We start from the raw sequence: 22232 nt of genomic DNA on the forward strand, positions 1-22232 counted from the left end.
ATATTACTGCCATAAACATAAACCAACCAAATTTTGTATCATCTTGCTATGAATTCCACAAAGCATTTTCATTAAAAGAAAAATGCATACCACCCAAAATGTTAGGTACTACTTTGTACAGTTTAACATTCAATACCAGTTTAAAATACTAAAGGACATTGGCTCTGATTATAATAGAGCCATTACTCATTTTAAATACACTCATTCCACTCAGTGGACAGTGTTGTTAGCTAAGAGCACATCACACTCCATCCTAACCTCTGCTTATCTCAAGCCCTGAGTGCTGGCCATCCTGCCCAGCATTACCTGGAGTATCCCTCTAGCAGCTGCGTTAGCCGGCTAAACGTGAGCCGGGATTCTGGGACACTGATCAAGAAGGGGTAGCCGATGTTCTCCATGTTGGGCCGGCACTGAGTTTTGTGATCAGGCCAGTGATTCTTCTGACAAATTCTGTTGGAGGAAGTAAAAAAAGCTTCAAAAATATTTGTCACCTACCCCCTCCCTTCAAATTGAATTCATCTGCAGCACTTTCATTTCTTCACACCCTAAGAAGTCACCTGCTACCTGATGTTGAATATACATTTTTTATAACTTACCTGATTCTGCAAATGTCAATTTTAATGCCACGACTTTGTGTGATACCTAATAAAATCACCCTGCATATCATTCAGGAGAATATTGGGTTTTGCTCAGCTGGGAGCAAGTAATTCGTTTAAGCTTCTGCAGTTAAATAGACTTACAATGCAAAAGGCAGTTAAGGTATGTACTTACTCTAGATTGTCAACCAAATATACAGAAAAGGGGGCACACCTGTCATTTGTCACTTTCCACTGTTTCAATCTGTAAACCTCTCCTTCACCGTTTTGGTGTGGTGTGAGCCTTCAATTTTTATTTCTTGTTTTTATGTAGACAGAAGCACTACCTGTTCTAGTCAGCAAATAATCCTCTCAGCAGTTGAAAACGGTACGCTATATTTCACCAGCCTCCTCACAGCAGCTCATCTTAGTCACTTACTGGTTGCAGTACCCCACCCGGTAGCAGCGAGTGCAGCGCTTCACCTTCTCTTCCTGAGACTGGGGAGGCTTCTGGCAGGCAGCACATTTAGCGATAGGGATACTGGGGACAAGCGGTCTCTACAAAGTCAAGACAGACAGGAGAAGAGCACTGACCACAGTTCCATGTTAGAGCACAATCTAAAACAAAACCCTTATATATAGCACAATGTAAGTGACGATTCAGGCATCAATGTTTAAATCGGACCCTTGTCAGATTGAATTCAGCAGTTCTGACAGCGCTACGTACCTGCTGGACCTGCAAAACAAGCACTTTCTCCTTAGCCAGCTCCTTAGACAGCACCTCAAAGCAAAAGAGTGTGTCTGAAGGGGACACAGCATCTAGAGAGTGCGAGGGCAGGAAGATTCTGTGAAATCGGCTCTTGATGACCTGCAACAGAGAAGAAGCCTTTACTGTAAGAACAAGAAGATGTATATCAATTTAGTACCTTATTTATAAAGTACATATAGATTACTAGGCACTACAGTGGACTTCTCTCCATTCCTTTTGAAGACAGATTATTTCAGCATGTGCCTTTAATGCTGAAAGACTGCAAACAATGACAGATTTAAAGGACCAGGCACATACACCATTACAAAGGTATATAAGATGAAGATGAATCATTGATACAGGAATTAGTTGTATAGTAACTGCAAACTGAAACTCATGCAGTAGTGATCATACCTCAGCCAGCCGCAGGTTCTCAGGTTTGACGCGCACACTTCTGGAAATGGACTCCAGAACTTCGGCTGTGCTGGAATTCTCCTTACTAACACTCACAAGAAACTGACACACACAAACAGAGAAAGACCCAGAGAAAGAGAGAAAGACTCAATCATTATCTGAAAGCATCACACTGGCACCCACAGGCAGTACAGCTCATAGGCATAGGAAAAACGGTCATGACGATAATAAGCTAATGTCCCAGCTTTCCTAGAAAAACAGATGTGAAAATATAAAAGAAAACAAGTCACATTAGAAATAATACACACAGCATTAACTCTGTCCAAGCTTCAATCCAATTGCTCAAAACTAGTGAAAAATCTTAATGATTTAAGCACACTGGGGACATGATGTAAACAGGCAACAACGGTACAGTAATTGTTTACAAAGCAAAAAATCCCAAAACAAAAAACTGTTTTGCTTTCACTGGCTTTACCTTAACAGGCTTTTTATGAGGTTCCTTCCCAAAATAAAAGACAGTGAGGACCTTCTGTTTTTGAGGCAATGGAACTGGCAGGTACAGGAAGGGGTCAAAAGTTATAGAAACCTGGGAGAAAAAGAAATACTGATGAACCGATACCGCATAAGACATATAATACAGAGTAAAGTAAAATTTTAAACTTACTCTAGATTTAATTGTGTTTATAGTGCAGGTAAACGATTATATGGATATTTTCTATGATTTTGTAATACATACATTTTTTAAAATTTTGGATCAATAATTTTTGCAATGTTTGTGCTCCAATAAATGAATTATGTCAATATGTTCATGCAAGTGCAACTGAACAAACCAGCCCATACCATTTCTGTTTAAAGCCGGGACCTTAATTGTAACTTAGTTTTCCTACCGAGTCCAGAAGTATTTCATTTACTCAGCTGGAAAAGTTGTTATTAACAGATGTAAAAAGACTTTCAATAAAGAAGTTCTACACAACATATTTTTTTTTAATAAATATTCTTTCATTGAAAGTCTTTTTACATCTGTGAACACTTTATGATACACTTAAATTTTACTAAATTCCAATTCATTTAAAAATTGAAAAGGGATGATTAAAAACAACAAAAACTGATTACAAGACTTCTTTAAAACGTCATTGGGGTTTACCAATCTTGGAACACATTTCAAAAGGACTACACTAGGCTCACCTTTGAGCAGACAGGGCAGACCAGTTTGGATTTGTACTGTCCCTGGAACAGGTCCACAATGAAGGAATCATTCCTCATCTTGTGTCGCTGCCAAGCCTCCTCTGCCACAACCTGTCACCAACAGTAAACACGGAGCTGACTCAACAGGACAAACCATAATGCTGGAGGCACTGGAGGCGCAAGTTCATTATTTTGTCTGACCATTCCCTGCCTGTGCATCAATCAAAACGCCCAGTGAACGTGTTCAGAAGAATCAGGTGATGCCAAGGAACAGAACATACAAACACAGGGGAACAGCTTGTTCACAGTCCACTGAAGGGTGAGCTGCTTCAAAGACCATCACTGAGCGTGCAATTTGGCCAGTCTGTTTTAAAAGGTTCTTCCTTAAGTGAGGATTTGTTATTTAACACCCATATTTTGCACCCATATCTATCCTCTGAAAATGCATAAAAAGAGCAAGTCATATAGTTTGTGAGTCTTCAGTCATTTGATTTCTCACCTCATCCTGCCTCCCATCTGAATCCACAGTCTCAGTGTAGGGTTTGTTCTGGATCCTGTTCAGGTCTTCATGGAGGCCATCCAATAAGAATGCCATGAACTCCTGCGCATCATGCTGTGCGTATCCTGTAAACTGGCTGGCCTTGCTTGCCACAATCGCCTACAGGAAGCAAATTAACAAAGAAATGGGAGAGGTATTCATATCAAGCTGCCACTAATAATAAACATTTTCCAAGATTCCCAAAATACTACTTTCAGCAAGTGTCATTTCAGATTATTAAGGTAACCCCAATATTTTGCTTCATCCACACACAGCCTGCTCTTTCAAACAAAGGTGAACCTCTTAGACTAAGGGACCACAACACTCCTGCAACAAACTGGAAAACTTAATACCTCATGTATGTTAATTTTCAGAAAGATAGAATAAGAAGACAGAATAAAAAACAGAAGACGACACTGGCCTGAAAAAAATTAAAAACAATCTCTTGTTGTAACCTGTTGGAGGCTTATTGCTTATCAGTACTTAAAAATGCTTATGATTTTAAAGAATAAAAACATATTAATCCTTTCATTCTAAACAAGCACAGCAGGAGCCTGAAGATAAAAACATCATTTTGAACTGGCCTGTCAATTTGCGCACAACTGAATACATACTGTACAACCATGTAGAAATGAAAAAAAACATGGCTATATTATACAGTGAAGTTTGGACCTTTTTTTTTAATAAGGACATTTAACAGTAGTTTTAAACAAGGCCTTTTAATTTTATTTTAGCGTGTTCAAGACAGTTGACCTTTAAATTGATGAGGGGTGTAGGTTTCTTAATGAAACATATGCCTACTACACAGCTATGTTAATACTGCATGTGGGAGCTCATCAAACTTATTTTCCCTGTTGTTAACCACTAAAATATTTTAAAAAAACAGAGATGAAATGTGTCAGTTTATTCGTTTCCTTCCTGTTCGGAGGCACCTTGAGTTTGGAGGGCTGGAACGCATGGTGGGTCCCTTTCCATAATGCTCGCAGTAGCACCGCAAACCCTATTGCGAGACGTCCTCCAGTCCCTAGGGGGTTGCTGCAGTTTATTTCTGTCTCAAAAGCTCGATCTGTGAAATAGCACAAATAAAGAAGCATTTACTTACCGTAAGAACAGGAATGTGAAGACACCCTCAGACATTCCCAGTAAAAATGACTATGAAAAACCACTTTTCTGGTTTGCTATATCTGATATACTATATTTATACCAAAACATGGAACAAGTGCTCCACGTAAACCAAGAAGACCATTCCTTGACTCGGTATTGGCAATCTCACTCACCATGAAAGTAGTCCCGGAGCTCTCGGGTGTTGGAGAGGGACTGGATGACACTGTTCATGAAGCAGGTGTTGCCCAGGTTGACCAGTCCTGTGAAACCAGGCAGACAAACCTTCTTCTCCTCTTCCTCAGCGGTGTGCTCACTGCCAGCAGACGCATGAGTCATTGGTGGCACCATGCAGGTTGGTTTGGGCTGTGAGGAAAAAAAAAAGAGCCAGTCTTCAGAAACAGTGTACCAGTCCACTCTAAGCTGAACTTTTTCACTACTTGCCATTTCTACTAAAGCAAACTGCAGCACGCTAGTGCAACAATGTTACTAGCCAACTTTGAGGAGCTACAAGTAGTGGTGTAGCCAGATCCTAACCTTTGGGTGGGCTTAAGGATGGTTTGGAAGAGCAACACAAAAGGTATAAACCATAAAACAAAGTCATGACATCTTCTTTAGAATAATGCAATCAAGACTAAAGAATCAAGAGTAAAGACCCAGAGTTAACTAATATTGCCAGCACTGAATAGAAAACTGTTCTGATCCTGGAGAGTCTTTTTCAGTGATAAGCTTACCAGAAAAAAAACAGCACCTTTAAACCATTCTTGTAAAGAAAATAATATTGATTAAATATTGCCATACTGTACAGAAACAAGAAGAGGTTATGTAAAAATGTCAAAAACAGATGTTTTGGCTATGGAGACTTCTTCAGATATAACAGCTCTCACAAGCGTGTTATTAACCCCTACTTATTTAATCTATCAATATTTTTAAGGCTCTCCACCATTATAACTGATAGTAATAGTGCTGTATTGTGTAATTAAAAATCAAAATGGGCAAAGCCGTAAGGCTTAAACTCAAGCCTTATTTTATTAGATTAGTTATCTTTCTAAGGACATATGTTACACTTAATAAATTGGCTAAAATATCTGCAGTTGATTGCAGCAGCCTGCCTTTCTGTTCCTACGGGTAACTGAAGGAGAATTTCTAGAGTGGCCAGTAGGATTTATATAAGTGTATGCAATACATCTTAGCTATATGTAGTACATTTGGTTTCTTGCCTTCACTTCTAAAATCCAAGCAACAATGGAATCTGCAGTCTTTTTTCAATGATTATATCAAAACAAAGCACTGGCACACAGAATCGCTGGTGATTATTTTTAAGATGAGCTATTTGGCTGCCATGGAAACCAGTCTGGTCGTAACTCAGGGAATGCACACCATGAGTTGATTACTCAATGTTCGCTTTCATGCTGTGACAAGAACTACGGGAGTGACAGAATAAAATGGACGAAGAGGCATTTTGAAGCGAACTGCATCCTGAATCAAAAACACATTCATGAGCATTCGTCTGTGATTCCAGAAAGTCAGCACCCACATTCTTCCCAAAGGCCAGGCGCTCTTGATCACCTTATAGAAAGTTTGGCACCCCCTTCTAACAAGTCAATTTTCAAGACCAGATACTTTTCAATACTCATTTTTATATCACTTTTCCAGGTAATATACCAGAACATACCACTCCACTTACTGAAGTAACCAGGGGCTCTTGCTTGATGGGAACATGTTCAGGTACAGTTCGGGCTCCTACAGCATCCAAGGCACTGTCCTCTGCACGGGCTTTATCCTTCTCTGCAGTCCTGGGCTCTTCTTTGCTTGGCAACGCGTGCTGGCTACTCCCTGGCTGGCTCTTATCAAGTGAGGCAGGCCCAGTGGGCACAGCAACCTTGGCACCACCCACTGCACCTTAAAAAAAGCACAATGAAGCTTGTGTTTAGCAGCATATTTTCTCCTCCGACAAGAAACACACCAAAAGCTTTCTCCAAAGTGGTGTTTACAATGAAAAGGTGATATACTGTATAGAAGAGGAAATGAATAGGCCAAGGGGCAAGTCCTGAGAACCCATTTCCTGATGTGCATAATCAACCCTTTTAATTAAATCTAAAATTTGAAGAAAATCATTTTAGTTACTTATGCTAATTATTTATTATTAATAGTTAAGAAGTACATTAAGTAATTTAGAATTAACTAAAGAATTATTTATTTATTCAGTCACCCAGTCCCAAAATTAATTGGGATCAAATTGTATCAAAGAAAAACAAATTCAGAAACATGTTAGGTACATTCAGGGTGTATAAAACACCTCTTAGAGGCTCTGAATTATATGTACTTTCCCTTTGTCCATCAGACAAAGTGCCATTATTTTCTCCCACTCCCAATATCAAACATTTATTTCCAGTTTTGAGTTTGGTTGCATTTGCTGTAAGGCACTCCAAAAGACAATGAATTAACCTGGTGAAACTCACCAAGCACAACATATAAAACTGTACTGCCTTTAGCCTGTTTGGGATTAATCAAGGTATAGCTCAGCCCCAGTGGAAATGCCTCAATCTCAGGTAGTCCAGCTGAGTCCAAGCAGTTCACTAATGTATTGTATTGTGTCTATTCCAAAATAGGCTACTGGAAACAATACATTAGTGAACTCTACAGTTTGGTGTGTCATTAGCCCCTTCAGAGCGAATAGGAAATCCCATGACAGGAAATGTGAATGACAAAAAAACATGAAACAAATCAGCCAGTAAGGAGAAAATAGGCAGAGGAAAGGGAACAGGCTCCAGACCATGTATAGGCCAAGATGCAGACCTTGTGTTGCAGGTGCCTCCAGGCCTCCCCAGCGTTGACTGTGTCTCTTCTTCAGGGTAATGTCAATCCGGGATGGGGTGAAAGCATAAGTGCACTGGTCGGGGTGGATAAGATTCCTGCAGAAACAGAGAATATCTATGCTTTTGCACACAAAAGGGTACACAGCTTTAAAATGAAAGCAACCATAAAGAAAAGCAATGTGTTCTATTAGTGTTCCTAACTGGGATTAATGCATATGTGGCTAGAGTCTACTGTTTCCCTTTACAGAATAAAGAATTAACAATTCAACAATTAAAGAAATTCTACCCTCATTCTGAAGACACTGTGCACCTGGAAGAAGGAAGGTGAATTATGAATGTCTCCAAATAAAAACTTCAATATGTGATTTATCTAAGAGGGAAATCTATACCTACTAACCTACCTTCTATTCATTACATGTTGTATTTTTTCAGCATCTCTGTTAAACTGAGCAGAGGAATGATATATGATGATTGTTTAAGCACTATATTAAAAAATAATACATTGTCAAAATGCAATATACTTCAGTATAGCAGAAACAAAAAGAACACTCTCAATATGCAGCCATATAAAGCACTGGGATACACAGATCTTATGGAACAAGAGCAGTAAATAATGTCAAGTCACCTCACCTGAGTTTCACCTGCCACTTAAAGACAGTGTTTGGTCCACAGCCCGGCTGTAGCCGCAAAAAACTTGGGTCACTTGAGAAGAAAAAAACACAGCAGTTAGTACATGAAAACCAATATTTCCTATTGTTCTGTATTTTAAAAGAGCACTGAATATGCCAATAATTTGAAAAGTAACATTAAAATCCCCAACATATAATATAAATTTTATCAGAACACTACTTTGGACCCACTCACTGAAAGAGGAAGTAAAAAGGTCCTAAATATAGTGTACCTGTACAAAGTAGCCAGTGATTAAGTTCAAGCGAATTCATTTCTTTTTCATTAAAAAGTGAGAGTAGTAGTGCTTACCCTTAAGCTATCAAGGAAAATGTTCACTGTCTTAAAAAAGCGGCTTCCAACCCTGGTCCTTGAGAAACACTGTCTGATGGTTTTTGCTGCAGATGAGTTCTAAATCACATGCTAGTTTATTTCAGTTTTCTATCTTGGGCTTATTTGTAAATATGCTTTTAGATTTTAAAAGATCAAAAGTGATTTGTAACAGATATCAACCTGTACCAAGTTTCAAATCTGCCCTCATTGAAGTATGCGGTCTGAAATCAAATTGGATTTCTACAAAAGAAAAAAAAACTCATTGTGGGGAGAGTCTGATACACTTTTCATTCCCACCTGTGTCTGTTCATCATAAATTGATCAACTACCAAGAGCTGTTTAGTCAGAAATAAAGACAGCATAACAAAGGCATAAAAGGCAGAGGTGGGGCAGAATAACTTTCTATATGCTGAATTTAACAGTAAACAGTACTCTTAAACCAGGGTATTTAACATCCCGCACTGGCCAAAGAAAGAAGGAAGAAGTTAAATAAAAGTCTAAAAGTCAAGCTGGTCAATTAAGGCATCTATTAACTTTGAAGATTGAGAGCTTAGCTGTAATCAAACCTGCAGGTAGTATTCCTTCAGAACCAAGGACCATGTATTGAACTACTGCATGCAAGAAGCTTACAGGAAATTCAAATAAGTTTTATGGCAAGTGATCTTAAGGTGTAATATATATATTCAGTTGGAAGATATGACAGACATACAATCTGAATACAACAGTTCTTGGAAGAAGAGGTTGAAATACTCTCGTGTAAGGTATTTCAGAGATTATTTTGTAAAATGCCTTCATTGAGTCTTTGTGACAAAATGATGTCTGAAAAACGTGTCTCAAGTCATAAAAAAACAGGTCAGTGATCACCTTGTCTGGAAGATGAGAGTGAAATCCTGCTCCCGGAAAAGTACCTTCACTGTTTCCCTATGGATCCCTTTCAGGTAGACATTAACTACCATGAAGTCATTCCCTTTCTCATACGAGTCATTCTTCACAAACGTCAGATTCACCATGGGCTCCAAGACTAGAGTGTAAAATAAGAGGTTAAATTAAAATAAATTCAATTAACCACCACTCAAATCTGTAAAGGAACAAACATAAAGGTTCCTAGCTATTGTTCCCAGAGATTTACAATGCAGACCACCTGAGACTGATGCTTAATTTTACAACTAGCTGGAAGCGCCATGGAATTCCAATCCAGTAAAGAAGTAATATTGTAGGCCTTCTCACACTATGGTTTTCCAATACATTTTACTGCTTGGACTTTCTTATAAGAAGCATTGTATTACTTGTATTGTATCGCAATATTATCCCATAAAACGAAAACACAACACAACAATGGATTAAACGGATTAAAATACAGTATGGTCTTATAATAAAGAGAATATGAATTACCTTCTGCCTGGTTTTCCAAGGTCTCCTCTTTGCACCTGTCTCTCTTTTCCTCTGTGCTCGTTCCAGAAGCACCTGCCTCCTCAGTCAAGGCGATTGAGGCAGGCTCCCCAGCGCCCACATGACCAAGCCCAACCATTCCTAACTCAGGAACCGTTTTCTCCACCTCGGGGATCATGGCCGTTTCTCTGTGCACTTGCACTGCTGGCTCAACAGTCCCGTCCAAGGAATCCGACTTCTCACTGTCCCCACTGGAGCAGGGTACTGTGGGAGGATTTAGAGTTCCACCTGAAGGAGGCCCCAGAACGTCCAAGCCGATTTCAGTAACCACAGACTGGCCTCTCCTTTCTTCTAGCACCACCGCCTTCAACACAAGAAACTAACGTTACACCTGTAATGCAGGAGCACCACCTCAACTTTATACAGACAGTACTCATATGAGGCTGACAGTCTCCAATCTGATAGAAATTCTCAGATCAAAGAAAGCAAAGATCTATGAAAGTTTTGCCTTACCTTGCTGACTAAAAATCATCTCCTGTATTCATACATCATAATACAAAAGGTGTCCAACTGTTGTAAATCACATAAAATGCTCCACTGCACCAGGAAGCAAAGGTTGGTGGATCAAACAGTTGTTATACCGCACACCAAGTCCCTAGTGGCTACGCAAGAGAGCCACCAGAATTTGGCTTGGAGATCCCCAGCTAACAAACATGTGTAACTCCAAGGTGTCAGGAAGAGAGGCCAAAGGCAGTGGGTGCCACACTTGCCCTTTTGTTAGCATTAAGAGTCTGTCACAAGTGGCTTGACAATAAATATCTGAAAGAGTAAGTGTGGATGTTTGTTTTGTGTCTGTGTACTAAGATAAATCTAGATCTTTACACTGGGATAGAAGCAGGGAAAAATAAAAAGGCTAATTCAGAAATTAAATAAAAAAGTGCAGCAATAAAACAAATCTACAGTATGATTTGTTGTCGTCACTCAACTAAAGTATTTTTCAGAGCAGAATAGTGACAGGGAAAGTGAAAACTAAGACTTCTGCTCACAGATACACTTATGATGTATAATTAAACTAGATGTCTTGATGAAGATTGCCAATTTGCTTTATTCAATAAGAAGAACTGAGCTTTTAAACTCTGTGTGTCTGTATGTGTGCTGATTTTGTCACAAGCTCACCTGAGACTTCCCCATGTGCTGGCTGTCTGCCCTCCTCTCCTGCAGCAGAGCTGCCGGAGGTCCCCGGTCACTCCTTTTGTGCTTGCTCCTGCCATTGCAGCTAAGGGAACACGCAGCTTCTGAGCTGTTCTCAGTTTGGGATTTTTCAGATCCCTTGGCAGGGGAGTCCCTTCCAGAACTAAGCCCTGGATCTTTAGCAGTTTTTACAGTGCAGAATGTCCGCTTAGCACTGGGTTCAACTGGTGGCTCCGTTTTCTCGGTGGGCTTTGCTGCCTCTGGAATCTTTGCCCCCAGATCACTCTTTTCGGAAGGTTTTGTCTTAATTGTACGTTTCAATCCCCGCTCTACTTTTGCACGTTTCTGTTCCATTGACTCCACAGGAGCCTTTCCCATTTCTGCATCCAGTTTCTCTAACTTTGGGGGAAGCTGTTTACCACTCTCCGTCTGGATCTGAACTGGATCTTTATTCTTTTTGTTCCGCTTAAAATTAAAAAGAAGAGTAGACTTAAATGAATTTATCCTCTAGAATAAATACATAGTCTGGAGCACTGCAGTAAATTTCATTTAGACGTGTTAACTAATATGGGATATGGGATACATGTTTTAATTCTGTTTAATCCAAACAAATCACGGGATGTAGGCTTTGAATATTAAATACTTTATGAAAATATACAGGATTTCATTGTTTAGTTTCATATCACATTTAACAAACTTTTAACATAATGCAAATGCAGACTAATTTTTCTGGCACAATAAATATTTGGCAATGCTCCTCAACAGAAAACATGCTTAGTATCTCCTGTTGAAACAATAATAAAAGCTTGCCTTCTTAATTCCTGGCAACTCTAATGATGATTAATAACCATTAATAATGTATTATAATGGACTTATTAATAATCAAGCATTAATAACTATTAATACCCACTAAAGGAAGGCATGTATTCTCTTACCATCAGAGACGGCCAGGCATTGAAAGGGATCTTCTTCTGCATGACTAGCTGCAGGAAGCTGCCCTTCTCCTTGTACTGCACCTTGCTACATGAACTCTCAATCTCAGCATGGAGATGACAGCTCCACAGGCGTCCATCTAAACACAAACATGCAGTCTCACAAACCTGCACGTACACAGTACCTCATAGTTCAAAAAAGGTCCTCACTCAGATCTCTTCTTCCTGAACATTGTGTCACTTTTGTTTTACGAAAACACACATATGTTTAAACCTATTCCATACTCAACCACTCTATATCTATGACGACTATTGGCTTTGAGGAATATATAAAAATGAGACCTTATCTCTTTCTATTTACAGGGAAGACAAAAGGTGAATAATTTGATTACTCCCTTTTGAAATAATCTGACATTTTGTTAAGCCTACCTCTTCTCCATACCTATGTAGATATAGCTTTACAAATCACAGGTAAAGGGTAAAGGTTGGTTAAACAGCGAGTTCTGGTTTCTTGCTCCCCTGAAGCTGCTCATTACAGTTAAAAAAAAAGTTACCTGGGAACTTGACCTGACAGGCTGTATCAGAGAACCCTGCATCCACATCCTCCACCTTCATAACTCCCTCTCCTGGCTTCAGCTTCACAATGACCTCATTGGCATTCTGCTTCCAGTCATAGAACACATCTAGGAAGCAGACAAAGAAACCAGTGATTTAAAGACCAAAGAAGTTGTAGCTGAGTTTTTTATTAACAAAAGCTTGCAGTTACATAATATGCTCAAAGATTAGACACATATTTGAAAATATTGTACATCTGAAGCAGAAAAATAGGAATTCATAGCCAGACCTTTTTGATTTCAATACCACATCTAACCATATTAAGGAAAGCAAGCAAAGAGCAGTCCATATGGTAAAAAGTATTCCAAGAAAAATAATTATTTAAACTGAGATTGTAAATAAAAGAAACCAGTTACAAAATGCCAGTTTAAACTTCCTTCATGTTAAGTTTATTTTTAGCAATTTCCAGTTTGACAAATTTTATTCTATACAGTTAACAATTATATTTTAACATTATGTGAAGAAATCTACACATGAAGGAAACCAGTGCAAAAGTGCAAAGACAGCACATTTAACTAAGTCACTGACTTGATCCCAAAAATATCTGAGAATTATAGCGATTGTAAGACAACTGGCAAAGCAATTATTAAAACATTCCAGTGTCATTCCTAAATACCATATTAGGGGTTATATCATTCAGTAGTCACTTGATTTCGATGGTGCATACTTTCTCCTGCAGTGTTTCAGCTATACAGTGGGCCTTATTAGGTAAGTTAAACTAAACAGTGATTTTTTTTTTCTGTTACTATTCAAGAGACCACCTAAAAAGTCCACCAATTAAAACAGCAGGTCTTAAAATAAATGAAGAATTTTTAATGTAAAAATATTAAAGTAAATATTAAAACTTTATAAGCTTTTACATTCTCTGTCTGAACCAAATCAAATTCTGATAAGTAGTCAGAACTAGAGGTCTGCTACCCGACCCCGACGGGGCCCAACAAAGTATCGGGTTTCGGGCCGGGTTCGTGTTTGTTTTCTAATAAGTGAAAATGAATTAGGGAATAAATTATTATTATTTCAGGTTTTTAATTTATTTTTATTAGAAGAAATTCGTAACTCATTTGGCGCGCTCTCTCGTATGTGTGTAACAGAGCCTACCTAGCTAACTGTTCGCAATGGATGACATAAAACGAAAACTCAATAAGGGAGAACTGCTCAAAATGCCGAAAGAGTCGGGAACGGCTTCGTTATGGAAACATTACGACCTCAACAGCGCGGAATGTAGCTAAAACCAGTAATGCCTGCGCGCATATTCACTTTGCATAGCGCTAGGTTTTTTAGTAGGTCTATTACGGTTATCAGCCGTTCCCCACTTCAGAACTATTACAGATTTATAAAATACCAGCTTTTCTCAGCGTACGACACTTCTATCAATTCAAGCGGATAGCAGCCGAGCACAGCATTGTAAAACTGCGTCAGTGAGAACGAAAAGAGAGTGACCGCTTTCGGGTTCGGGTTTCAAATTTAGCAGTACCATCCGGGCCGGGTTCGGGCTTCAATTTCATGCCCGTGCAGACCTCTAGTCAGAACTCTTGAATTGAAAATTACATTAATTAAGGGGCTACCAAAATCATTAGAAGCTACAGTCTTATACATATGTATAAACATAAAATGCAACATAAAATTAAAAAAAAACCTTAAAAGTATTCCATTAAGTCAAACACTTGGAATAATTCTTAAAAAAAATATTTTATCTTCTGTCATACCGCACTTGGCCTGAGGATTGCTGGCAACGCAAGCTACAATTAGTACTTCAGTCTCATTTCAACTGCTATCAACAGGAATCACATACTGCAATCAGAGTGTGTTGTGTGTTGGGACGCTCTGTAGAAAGACGGCACTGCACAACCAGAAAAAATGTCCTTCCACCTTTCCTACACAGCCTCCCATACAGTCTGCATTTAATGATCAAAAGCAACACATAACCCTTGGCTCCAGCACTATAATGTATCGTGCCACTGCCATTCACACCCATAATGAAATAAGTAAGGACAGACATACAATTATTTAATTTCAGATGCATGGTACAGTACAGCACAGCACATTAGAACTGTAGGAAATATCATGTGGCATGTGGCATACATGTGGCAGCTGTGGACCACGATATAAGAAAGTTTCAAAATTCACATAATCGTTTTTGGATTGAGAAAATCAAGAGGGGTACAAAAAAATTAGTAAAGCCCTAGTGCAAATCCTAGAAAGCTCTCCGGCCTTGACAAAGCAGCTTTCTTAGCATGATTGTACACAGGCTAACATTTCTGAAGTTCAGCACATGGAAAAAAGGAGAGAAGATCATGGCATTTGGACACACTCAAGTGACACTCCGGTCAGTCATTTGACCCAGAGGTATTTCATCCTTTCGGGACATGTGAGCACAGGACAGTCGTATGACTTCATAAGGCCAAACAGCCTCATATTGTTCCTGCATGCATAATTTATATTCACACTTCCACTCTCGCAAGACTAAAGGTGTTTTTGTACATTACATTAATAATAGATTATTCAGTATTATAAGTGTTCCCCATAACACCTTCAGTCCATCTCACAAAGGATGACCTTAGATAACATCTATCGGAGATCAAAATTAAATTTCCTGCTATCCCAGTCAAAATAATAAGGTTCTGGAGCTCAAGCAAATCAGCATTGGCCAGCATTTCACACCTCTCAAAGCCTGAACTTGCCACAGTTTCTCCTAACTCCACTTCTAACACACGCAAATATCTCCTCATCTGGAGGAGGACTGACATACACAGCAGACCTCTGGAGACTCGGTGCGTGCTGATACACTACTTCATCTCCAAGCAACAACATGGCTTTGTTTTTAGAGGCTTTCCACTGTTTAGATCTTTTCTGGGTTAGCAGCACATCTGCTCCATTTATCCATCACTAAATACCATAATAATAATGACATTACAGTGCTCCTTAAACAAAGGGATTCTATACTCTTAAATTACACTCATGTTGCTTCTTGTATTTTGCATAACATGGATATTATCCACACCTTTGTTAAAGAAAAGTGTCAGTTAGACTTTTACACTAAAAAGACACATTAAACCTGCCCACCCATATTTAGCCAGCTGACTGTTGTACAGCACTCTCCTACATGAAAATTATGAATACATTTACAAAGCCAATTATATTTTAAGGAACAAGTAATAGGTTTATTCCATGCTGAAAAAAAGAAGAAAGAGAACACAACGTTTCGGCCGTGGAGCCTTCTCCACGGCCGAAACGTTGTGTTCTCTTTCTTCTTTTTTTCAGCATGGAATAAACCTATTACTTGTTCCTTTGCCGCCTACGCATGCTGACGCAGCTACCCACCTCAATTATATTTTATGTAATGTAAGAGAGACCCTGAATATATGGTCATCATGGACTCATGTGGTGTAAAACAATTACCTGTTTTAGATCATCCACCCTCTGGGTTAATCTGTGTTTCTTATAATATTACTATTGAGTTTTCAATGTGTCTTTTCAGAAAGTAAAAAGTCAGAATGCCTCAGGATTTCACACATCATTAAAGCCACAAGCATTTTCCAGCTTGAACAACAAACAGAAGCAAATGCAGTTCCAAAGCATTCTGATCAAACAGTTCTGTGTGTAATCATTCTTTCCCATCAAAAGAAATTGCTTGCGTCTAAGGCACAATTCATAAAGGCAAATTATAGACTTGTGTGATCTCAGCTTCATATTTTATTACTCTTCAAGCTTTGTTAATAATAACAGCCTCTCTGTAGCTCAGATCTACCACAAGAACCACACACAGCAAGATTATAATCTGTTAATACAGGACCCATTGCAGTACAGAAACCACAACACGTAGCAACTTACCATCAAAATTTGTTTCATCAAGTGACTCTTGAGAGCATGACAGCTCTAACAATTGAGAAAGAGAAAAGGGATTCTAAAATACAGTTTATAGAACCCTATCATGTGACATCTAAAGAGAAGTCCATTTTAAGTTTCTTATTAAACCGAATACATACTTTTTACTAGCACTACAAAGAATTTAATTTTTTCCCCCACTATATGCCAAATAATATTTATTAATAAGGAGAAATTTCTTATTTTCCTCAGCAAAAGAGTTAACTGCATAATTGGAAATTATTTTAAACATAACCTGCAGACCTAAAAACAATACTTGATAAAATGATGCCCATTACTCTTACAAGGATATTCAAGTAATTAAATACATTATATAATTGTTTAAATTCAAGACTATTGAACTACAGGCAAATGGGTAAAAAATGCATATTTCTTTCTTTCAGGAAGCTGTGTATCACATTTAGGGTACACAAGAATAATTGGGCATTATTATTGACATTGGGTTCGGACAGATAGATCTTTGGGACTTCGACTGATGCACTGATAAAGTCAGACGGTGACTTTTAGCAAATACAAGATGAGACCCACAGGTTGGAAATAGCTCACGGAAGTCCAAGCTGCATCAGCTGTGCAACAGCTGTGCCACTGACTGACTGTGGCAGGAGGCCTGCAGCAGCATTGCAAACATGTCCAAACCCTACAAGGACAGCATGACACTGAGCAGCAAAATCCCGTATTTCAAGTGACACACAGGAGCCCTGGCTCGGGCTGGGCATCAGCGGAGCTGAGCAGCGCTACTTGGAGCTGCTGCAGATTCTTAATTTTCCTGACACTTCTTTTCCTTCATCAAGTAAGTTTGCATTTACTGTGCACAGCTATTGGAAACACCAAGACAAAAAAAACAAACAATGTCAGACAGTGAATGAGACAAAGAAAAGGCAGCTGCTCTAAGGCACTGAGCAGGAGAGCCAGCTGCTCAGAGAACAGTACCTTTTTTTGTTTCTAAGCTGCTGGCCCGCTTAGCCTCTTTGCTCTCCTGGTTGGCCTTGTCCTTCTGCTTCTTCTTGCTGGTGCTGTCGTCTGGCCCACGAGACGGTCTCCGGCAGCCAGCGGCCTCAGTGGTGCTGGCCATCTTGAGCCACTTGCTGATCGCGGACTGCCCACTGGCTTCACTGGCGGAGTCTGGTTCAGGGGTATGGCGCTTTCTACCTGGCCCAGCTATTTTGGCGACTTTAGATGGCAGAACTCTCCCAAACAAAACAAAGGGCCTGAAGGAGAAGGGAATGAGAAAATGAAAAAAGACTGATCAAAGCTCCAGCTTTCCTATAAACCTTGACAAGAAATCTTCAGTCTGTAAAAAGTTCCTGAAAGTACTGTTTTTTAAAATAAAATAACTTTTTATCACTTCAAAAAGGAAATCTAAAAAATTCAATCTATACAAAAGAGCAGTACTGCATTCTTAAGAAAAATATCATACATTTTCAGCAGAATCTGAAGAATGGCGTTTGCTCAAATTGTTACACAAAGCAATTGGGTACTGCAGGTGTATAAAATTCTGCAGTTTTCAAATCTCTTTTTGAATCTGTTATTCAATGTGCCCGAACAAGATGCAGTACGTTTCTACCTGTTTTCATCAGCCTTTACGGTACCAACAAAAATCAGGGCAAAATAAAACACGTTTTGACTTATTGACTTACTGTAGCATACCTTATATCTTTGGACTGACCAAGAGACAGTCCTAGGATATAATCAGGTTTTAAGCAATTTTTGTACAAAGTACAGATTCCTGCTCAAGGAACATGTTCTACAAAATACACCACTCATTCTTATCATCAGACTAAGACACATGCTAATGAAATCTGAAATAAAACTTTAGTCAGATGTGATTAGTAACTAGCAGGCTCATTTTGTAGTGCATTACCCATTTTATTGTCACAAAATAGTCATTGGTTGAAGCAAGATTAACAATAATCTGTACCCTGCCATACCCTAACACAATTATAAAAACATCTTCCACCAAACCACTTCCAAAGAATCAGCTCCCTCCTTTGGGTAATCTGAAATATTTAACATCATCCTAAAAAACATTAATGAACCAAGATCATTCTCAGGCGCTAGAAAATGACCTGCTCAGAGACTTTCAGTGCAATGCTAGTCTACCATGCTACTACAAATTGCACACATCTTTCATTTAATAAGCAGGAGCTAGTTATGGAAAAGACCACTTACAGCCTACAAGCTATTATGGCTTAGGAGAAAAAACAAAGCAGTGAATGATGCTATTTAAACAATAGTGTGGTGATCATTCCTAAATTAATTAGATTTGACTACAGTGGAGATTAGATTATGGTTCTTTACTTTTTTAACATTATCCTTATTACTTTATTGAAGTACACTTATTAAATATACACATTATAACTATAAAGAAAAAACCCAAATGTTACTTTTATTTTAAATTTGTATAGTATTCACAGGGATCTCAAACAAGATTAATGACATTTAAAGAACACCAGTTCATTATTGCAAATAGAAAAAGCAATTGCTTAAAATGTAAACAAAAACAGATTCACCAAAATAGAGAATTTAACTCAATAATTGTTTAGTACAATGTTAAGGTATACATCTTCAGCTGTAATATGTTCATGCTAAGGAACTGAATTTACAACATCTTATAGCAGATTTATTTTTCCAGAACTGAAACACAGGAAATGTTCATGACTGAAGCCTTAGAGCCAATTCATCACAGGCAATAACAATATGTCAGAATCCAACAAGCTCAGTTAATGTGCCTGCTGTTTCAATACATTTTTAAACGAAATACTGCAAAGAACTTTTGTTACTGCAGTTTTGGATAATTTGAATAATACATGGGAGATTCTGCTATGTTAACAAATCATGTAGCTTGATACTGTAAAACACAAACTTTGTGTCACACGCAAACTACGGTTGTTCTGTAGTTCACAACAGGGACAGAAAACTTGCAATTATGGAGTCAACATAGAGTGTCTCGTCTAATATTCTGAACATTAATTGATGAGCCTAACACTCAGGTGTTTACATTAAAAGGCATCTTTACTTAGCCATTTAAAAAATATTTAAAAAAAAGAATTTGCAAATTCATTTTTTATTAAAGAAAACTGACAGTCATTTACAGTAATTCAGAATGTCCTAAGCCAATGACATTATACTTTAACTTAAGGGATGGTTTTGAATACCAAGATAAGACTTGCTTACCTGAAATAACCTTAGGTACAAACATAAGAACATAAGACAGGGTACGAACAAGAGAAGGTACTTAATGCACCGTTTTCAGTTTTCATCCAACTGATTACTGAAAAAAGCCAAGATGTCAGCTTTGACAACGTGGCTGGGTAGCTTGTTCCAGACACCTGACCACCCACGCCTCCTGTTCCCAATTTTAAATGCACTTCCCCATAGTTCCCACTTATATTCTCTTGTTTATGTTTCACTGGAGGCTCTGCAGAAGTCCAACGGGTTGACTCTGTCAAAGGGCTTGAGAATTCTGAATTAGTGGACACAGTCTAAAAAGATTCAATTCTTCTGGCTTGTCTCTGTAGGACAATGAATGGATTTAATCTGATCGCTCTTACCTGGACTGATCCTGCAGAAGCAATATTTTTTAACATGGGAACAAAAAACGATACACTATCCTAAAAATGGGGCTTTACTCACGCATTGTACAATTTAAATATATCTCAAGATTTAATTTATATACTTTTAAAAACAATTCTTACATTATTTTTGTTTCCATGCAGTCTAGATAATGTGTCAACATTCCACACAAGTCTTCCATCTTATATTAAGATTTTATATTTTTGTTACCTGCAAGTAATATCCTGCAATCAAAGATCCCTTATCATTTCATTTCTTAAATGTATGATGTGATATTTACACCACTGCAGCTGTTGAACTTTTACCCTAATCACAGGGTAATGTGGGAATGAGAGTAAATGAGATACTGTATGCTGCATTTAACCAGAATTATATTTCACTGAAAAATCCCACGTGATTACAAGACTTCTCTCCCGATGGACAGGTTAAGAAGCCAGAAACGACAGTGTCAGCTCCTGAAAACACAGAACTCTTTAATTCAAACGACGAGATGTAAATCCAAAGGGCCAGTACATTTTCACCTGCAGCTCTTCTAAGGCAGGACATACAAATAACGAAGAGCATGGTTATCAAGACTATTGTTTTAATCTTCGAATGAGATCTATACAAACCGGCTTTGCGGTAATCTGACAAGACAGGGGGGACCCAGGCTTCATTGTGTGCGCAAAGCAAAGAGAGGCCTAGTATCCTTTCATTTTTCTACATTGTTCTGTTCTTTTTCGTAAAGCCTTCCCAACGAAAAGGAGCTTCAGCACAGATCGGGTGGCTTACTGTAACATCCAAGTGTCAGGTGCATAATCAACCAAAAAATAAATCACAGAATCAAAATACCACTTTCATACTGCTTTATCCTTTTCCCTTCTGATTTCGTAGTTTGCATAGAATTGTTCGCAAACAAGGGCAAATAAATGAAAACCCGATTACTCTTGCCAGCCTGTGAAGTCTTCGGGATTACGGAACTGCCAAACCGTATTGAACCCGTTCTCTCATTGTTTGCATTGCAGTGACAGTGGTTGCATAACAAAACCACGTTTTCCAAACGGAGCCTCTTCTGGAGCGTTGAAGTTTCAACGGTAAGAAATCAATCCAGCCCAAAGGAGGCATTCCACCGTGTTCAAAGCCGTCGAGGTAGCGAATCGCCAACTTAATGACAGACATCCGAGCAGCGCAGCATCTATCACAGTGATTAATGTTACCATGGGAGAGAGCTGTCCAACCTCACGATTTAACAAGACATCGATAATCATTTCTCCCAACTAACGCATAATCCATGTCAATGCAAAGCATAAATAAAGCGGTTTATACTCACAGAGTTTAGGGGCAGACGGTATTGCTCATGTGTTTTTTTTTCCTGATTCCTCCTGCGACCGGTAGCCGGCGAGACAAGACACTCCAGCCCGAGGCTCCGCAATTAGGCAGCGGGCAGCGGGCCGCTGTCCGTCCCTGTCCGAAACTGGAGCTCAGCACACCGGCGGTATCTAGAATTTTCTAGCCCGGGCCCATCCCGTGTCACCTTATTGAATATTTCGATAGTGAATCTGGAAGGGGGACGCTTTCTGTCGCGGCTGAAAACTCTCTTCTCCAACTCTTTCTCTCGCCGGCCTCAGCGCAGTGACTCGCACTTTGTTTAGGAACAAAAACAGCTGAAACCGAAACCCTCAACACAACTACTTCCTGAAGCCACAAGGAGTCGAACATCGACTCTCGTCACATGACAGGGGTGCATCTGATTTTGTCAACAGTAATAACAGCAAAGGAACAAGTAATAGGTTTATTCCATGCTGAAAAAAAGAAGAAAGAGAACACAACGTTTCGGCCGTGGAGCCTCACACCTGAAGAAGGCTCCACGGCCGAAACGTTGTGTTCTCTTTCTTCTTTTTTTCAGCATGGAATAAACCTATTACTTGTTCCTTTGCAGCCTACGCATGCTGACGCAGCTACCCACCTGTTATAACAGCAGTCACACATATTGGAAAGAAAAAAAGGGGGGAAAAACACATATTGGAAAAAATACATACAATATTTATACACAGGAGGTTATATGATGATAAATACACAGAAACACAAAAATGTTACTCGGACGAAAATGTAGAATAGACTAGTTTTATCATTGTATACGCAACCTCTCAGGATAAACAATACTTTGATCCCATCACAACATGGTAAATGTGTGAATAATTTAAATCTCATTGCTATGATACTGGATTCACCTCCTCAAATTCACGAGTCTCTCAAGTTAGTAGCGCTCATGCCAGTTTTAAAAACAAT

General features: G+C 38.9%; 1 protein-coding gene across 8 annotated transcripts in view; it reads right to left on the reverse strand.

Moving 5' to 3' along the window:
* Positions 1-21599, reverse strand: part of usp19 (ubiquitin specific peptidase 19) — a 36802-nt gene extending 15203 nt beyond the window's left edge. For 2 of the 8 annotated variants that reach the window (XM_088916377.1, XM_088916385.1), the window contains exons 1-19: positions 17322-17590; positions 16338-16382; positions 12446-12574; positions 11895-12031; positions 10945-11424; positions 9772-10132; positions 9244-9400; positions 8011-8082; positions 7361-7476; positions 6237-6463; positions 4738-4927; positions 4393-4526; positions 3422-3580; positions 2923-3033; positions 2213-2323; positions 1738-1839; positions 1303-1443; positions 1015-1133; positions 307-450 (exon numbers count right to left, since the gene is read on the reverse strand). In XM_088916377.1, the coding sequence (XP_088772503.1) occupies positions 307-450; positions 1015-1133; positions 1303-1443; positions 1738-1839; positions 2213-2323; positions 2923-3033; positions 3422-3580; positions 4393-4526; positions 4738-4927; positions 6237-6463; positions 7361-7476; positions 8011-8082; positions 9244-9400; positions 9772-10132; positions 10945-11424; positions 11895-12031; positions 12446-12574; positions 16338-16382; positions 17322-17463 (3077 nt within the window). In that variant the 5' untranslated portion in view covers positions 17464-17590. Of the gene's footprint in view, positions 1-306; positions 451-1014; positions 1134-1302; positions 1444-1737; positions 1840-2212; positions 2324-2922; positions 3034-3421; positions 3581-4392; positions 4527-4737; positions 4928-6236; positions 6464-7360; positions 7477-8010; positions 8083-9243; positions 9401-9771; positions 10133-10944; positions 11425-11894; positions 12032-12445; positions 12575-16337; positions 16383-17321; positions 17600-21273 lie in introns of those variants that run through there. The other 6 variants (XM_088916384.1, XM_088916383.1, XM_088916382.1 and 3 more) reach the window with 6 other exon arrangements.
* Positions 21600-22232: the final 633 nt, after the last annotated feature.

The sequence above is a fragment of the Atractosteus spatula genome, chromosome 5 (genome assembly GCF_055471065.1).
Source record: "Atractosteus spatula isolate fAtrSpa1 chromosome 5, fAtrSpa1.hap1, whole genome shotgun sequence".
Taxonomy (NCBI): domain Eukaryota; kingdom Metazoa; phylum Chordata; class Actinopteri; order Semionotiformes; family Lepisosteidae; genus Atractosteus; species Atractosteus spatula.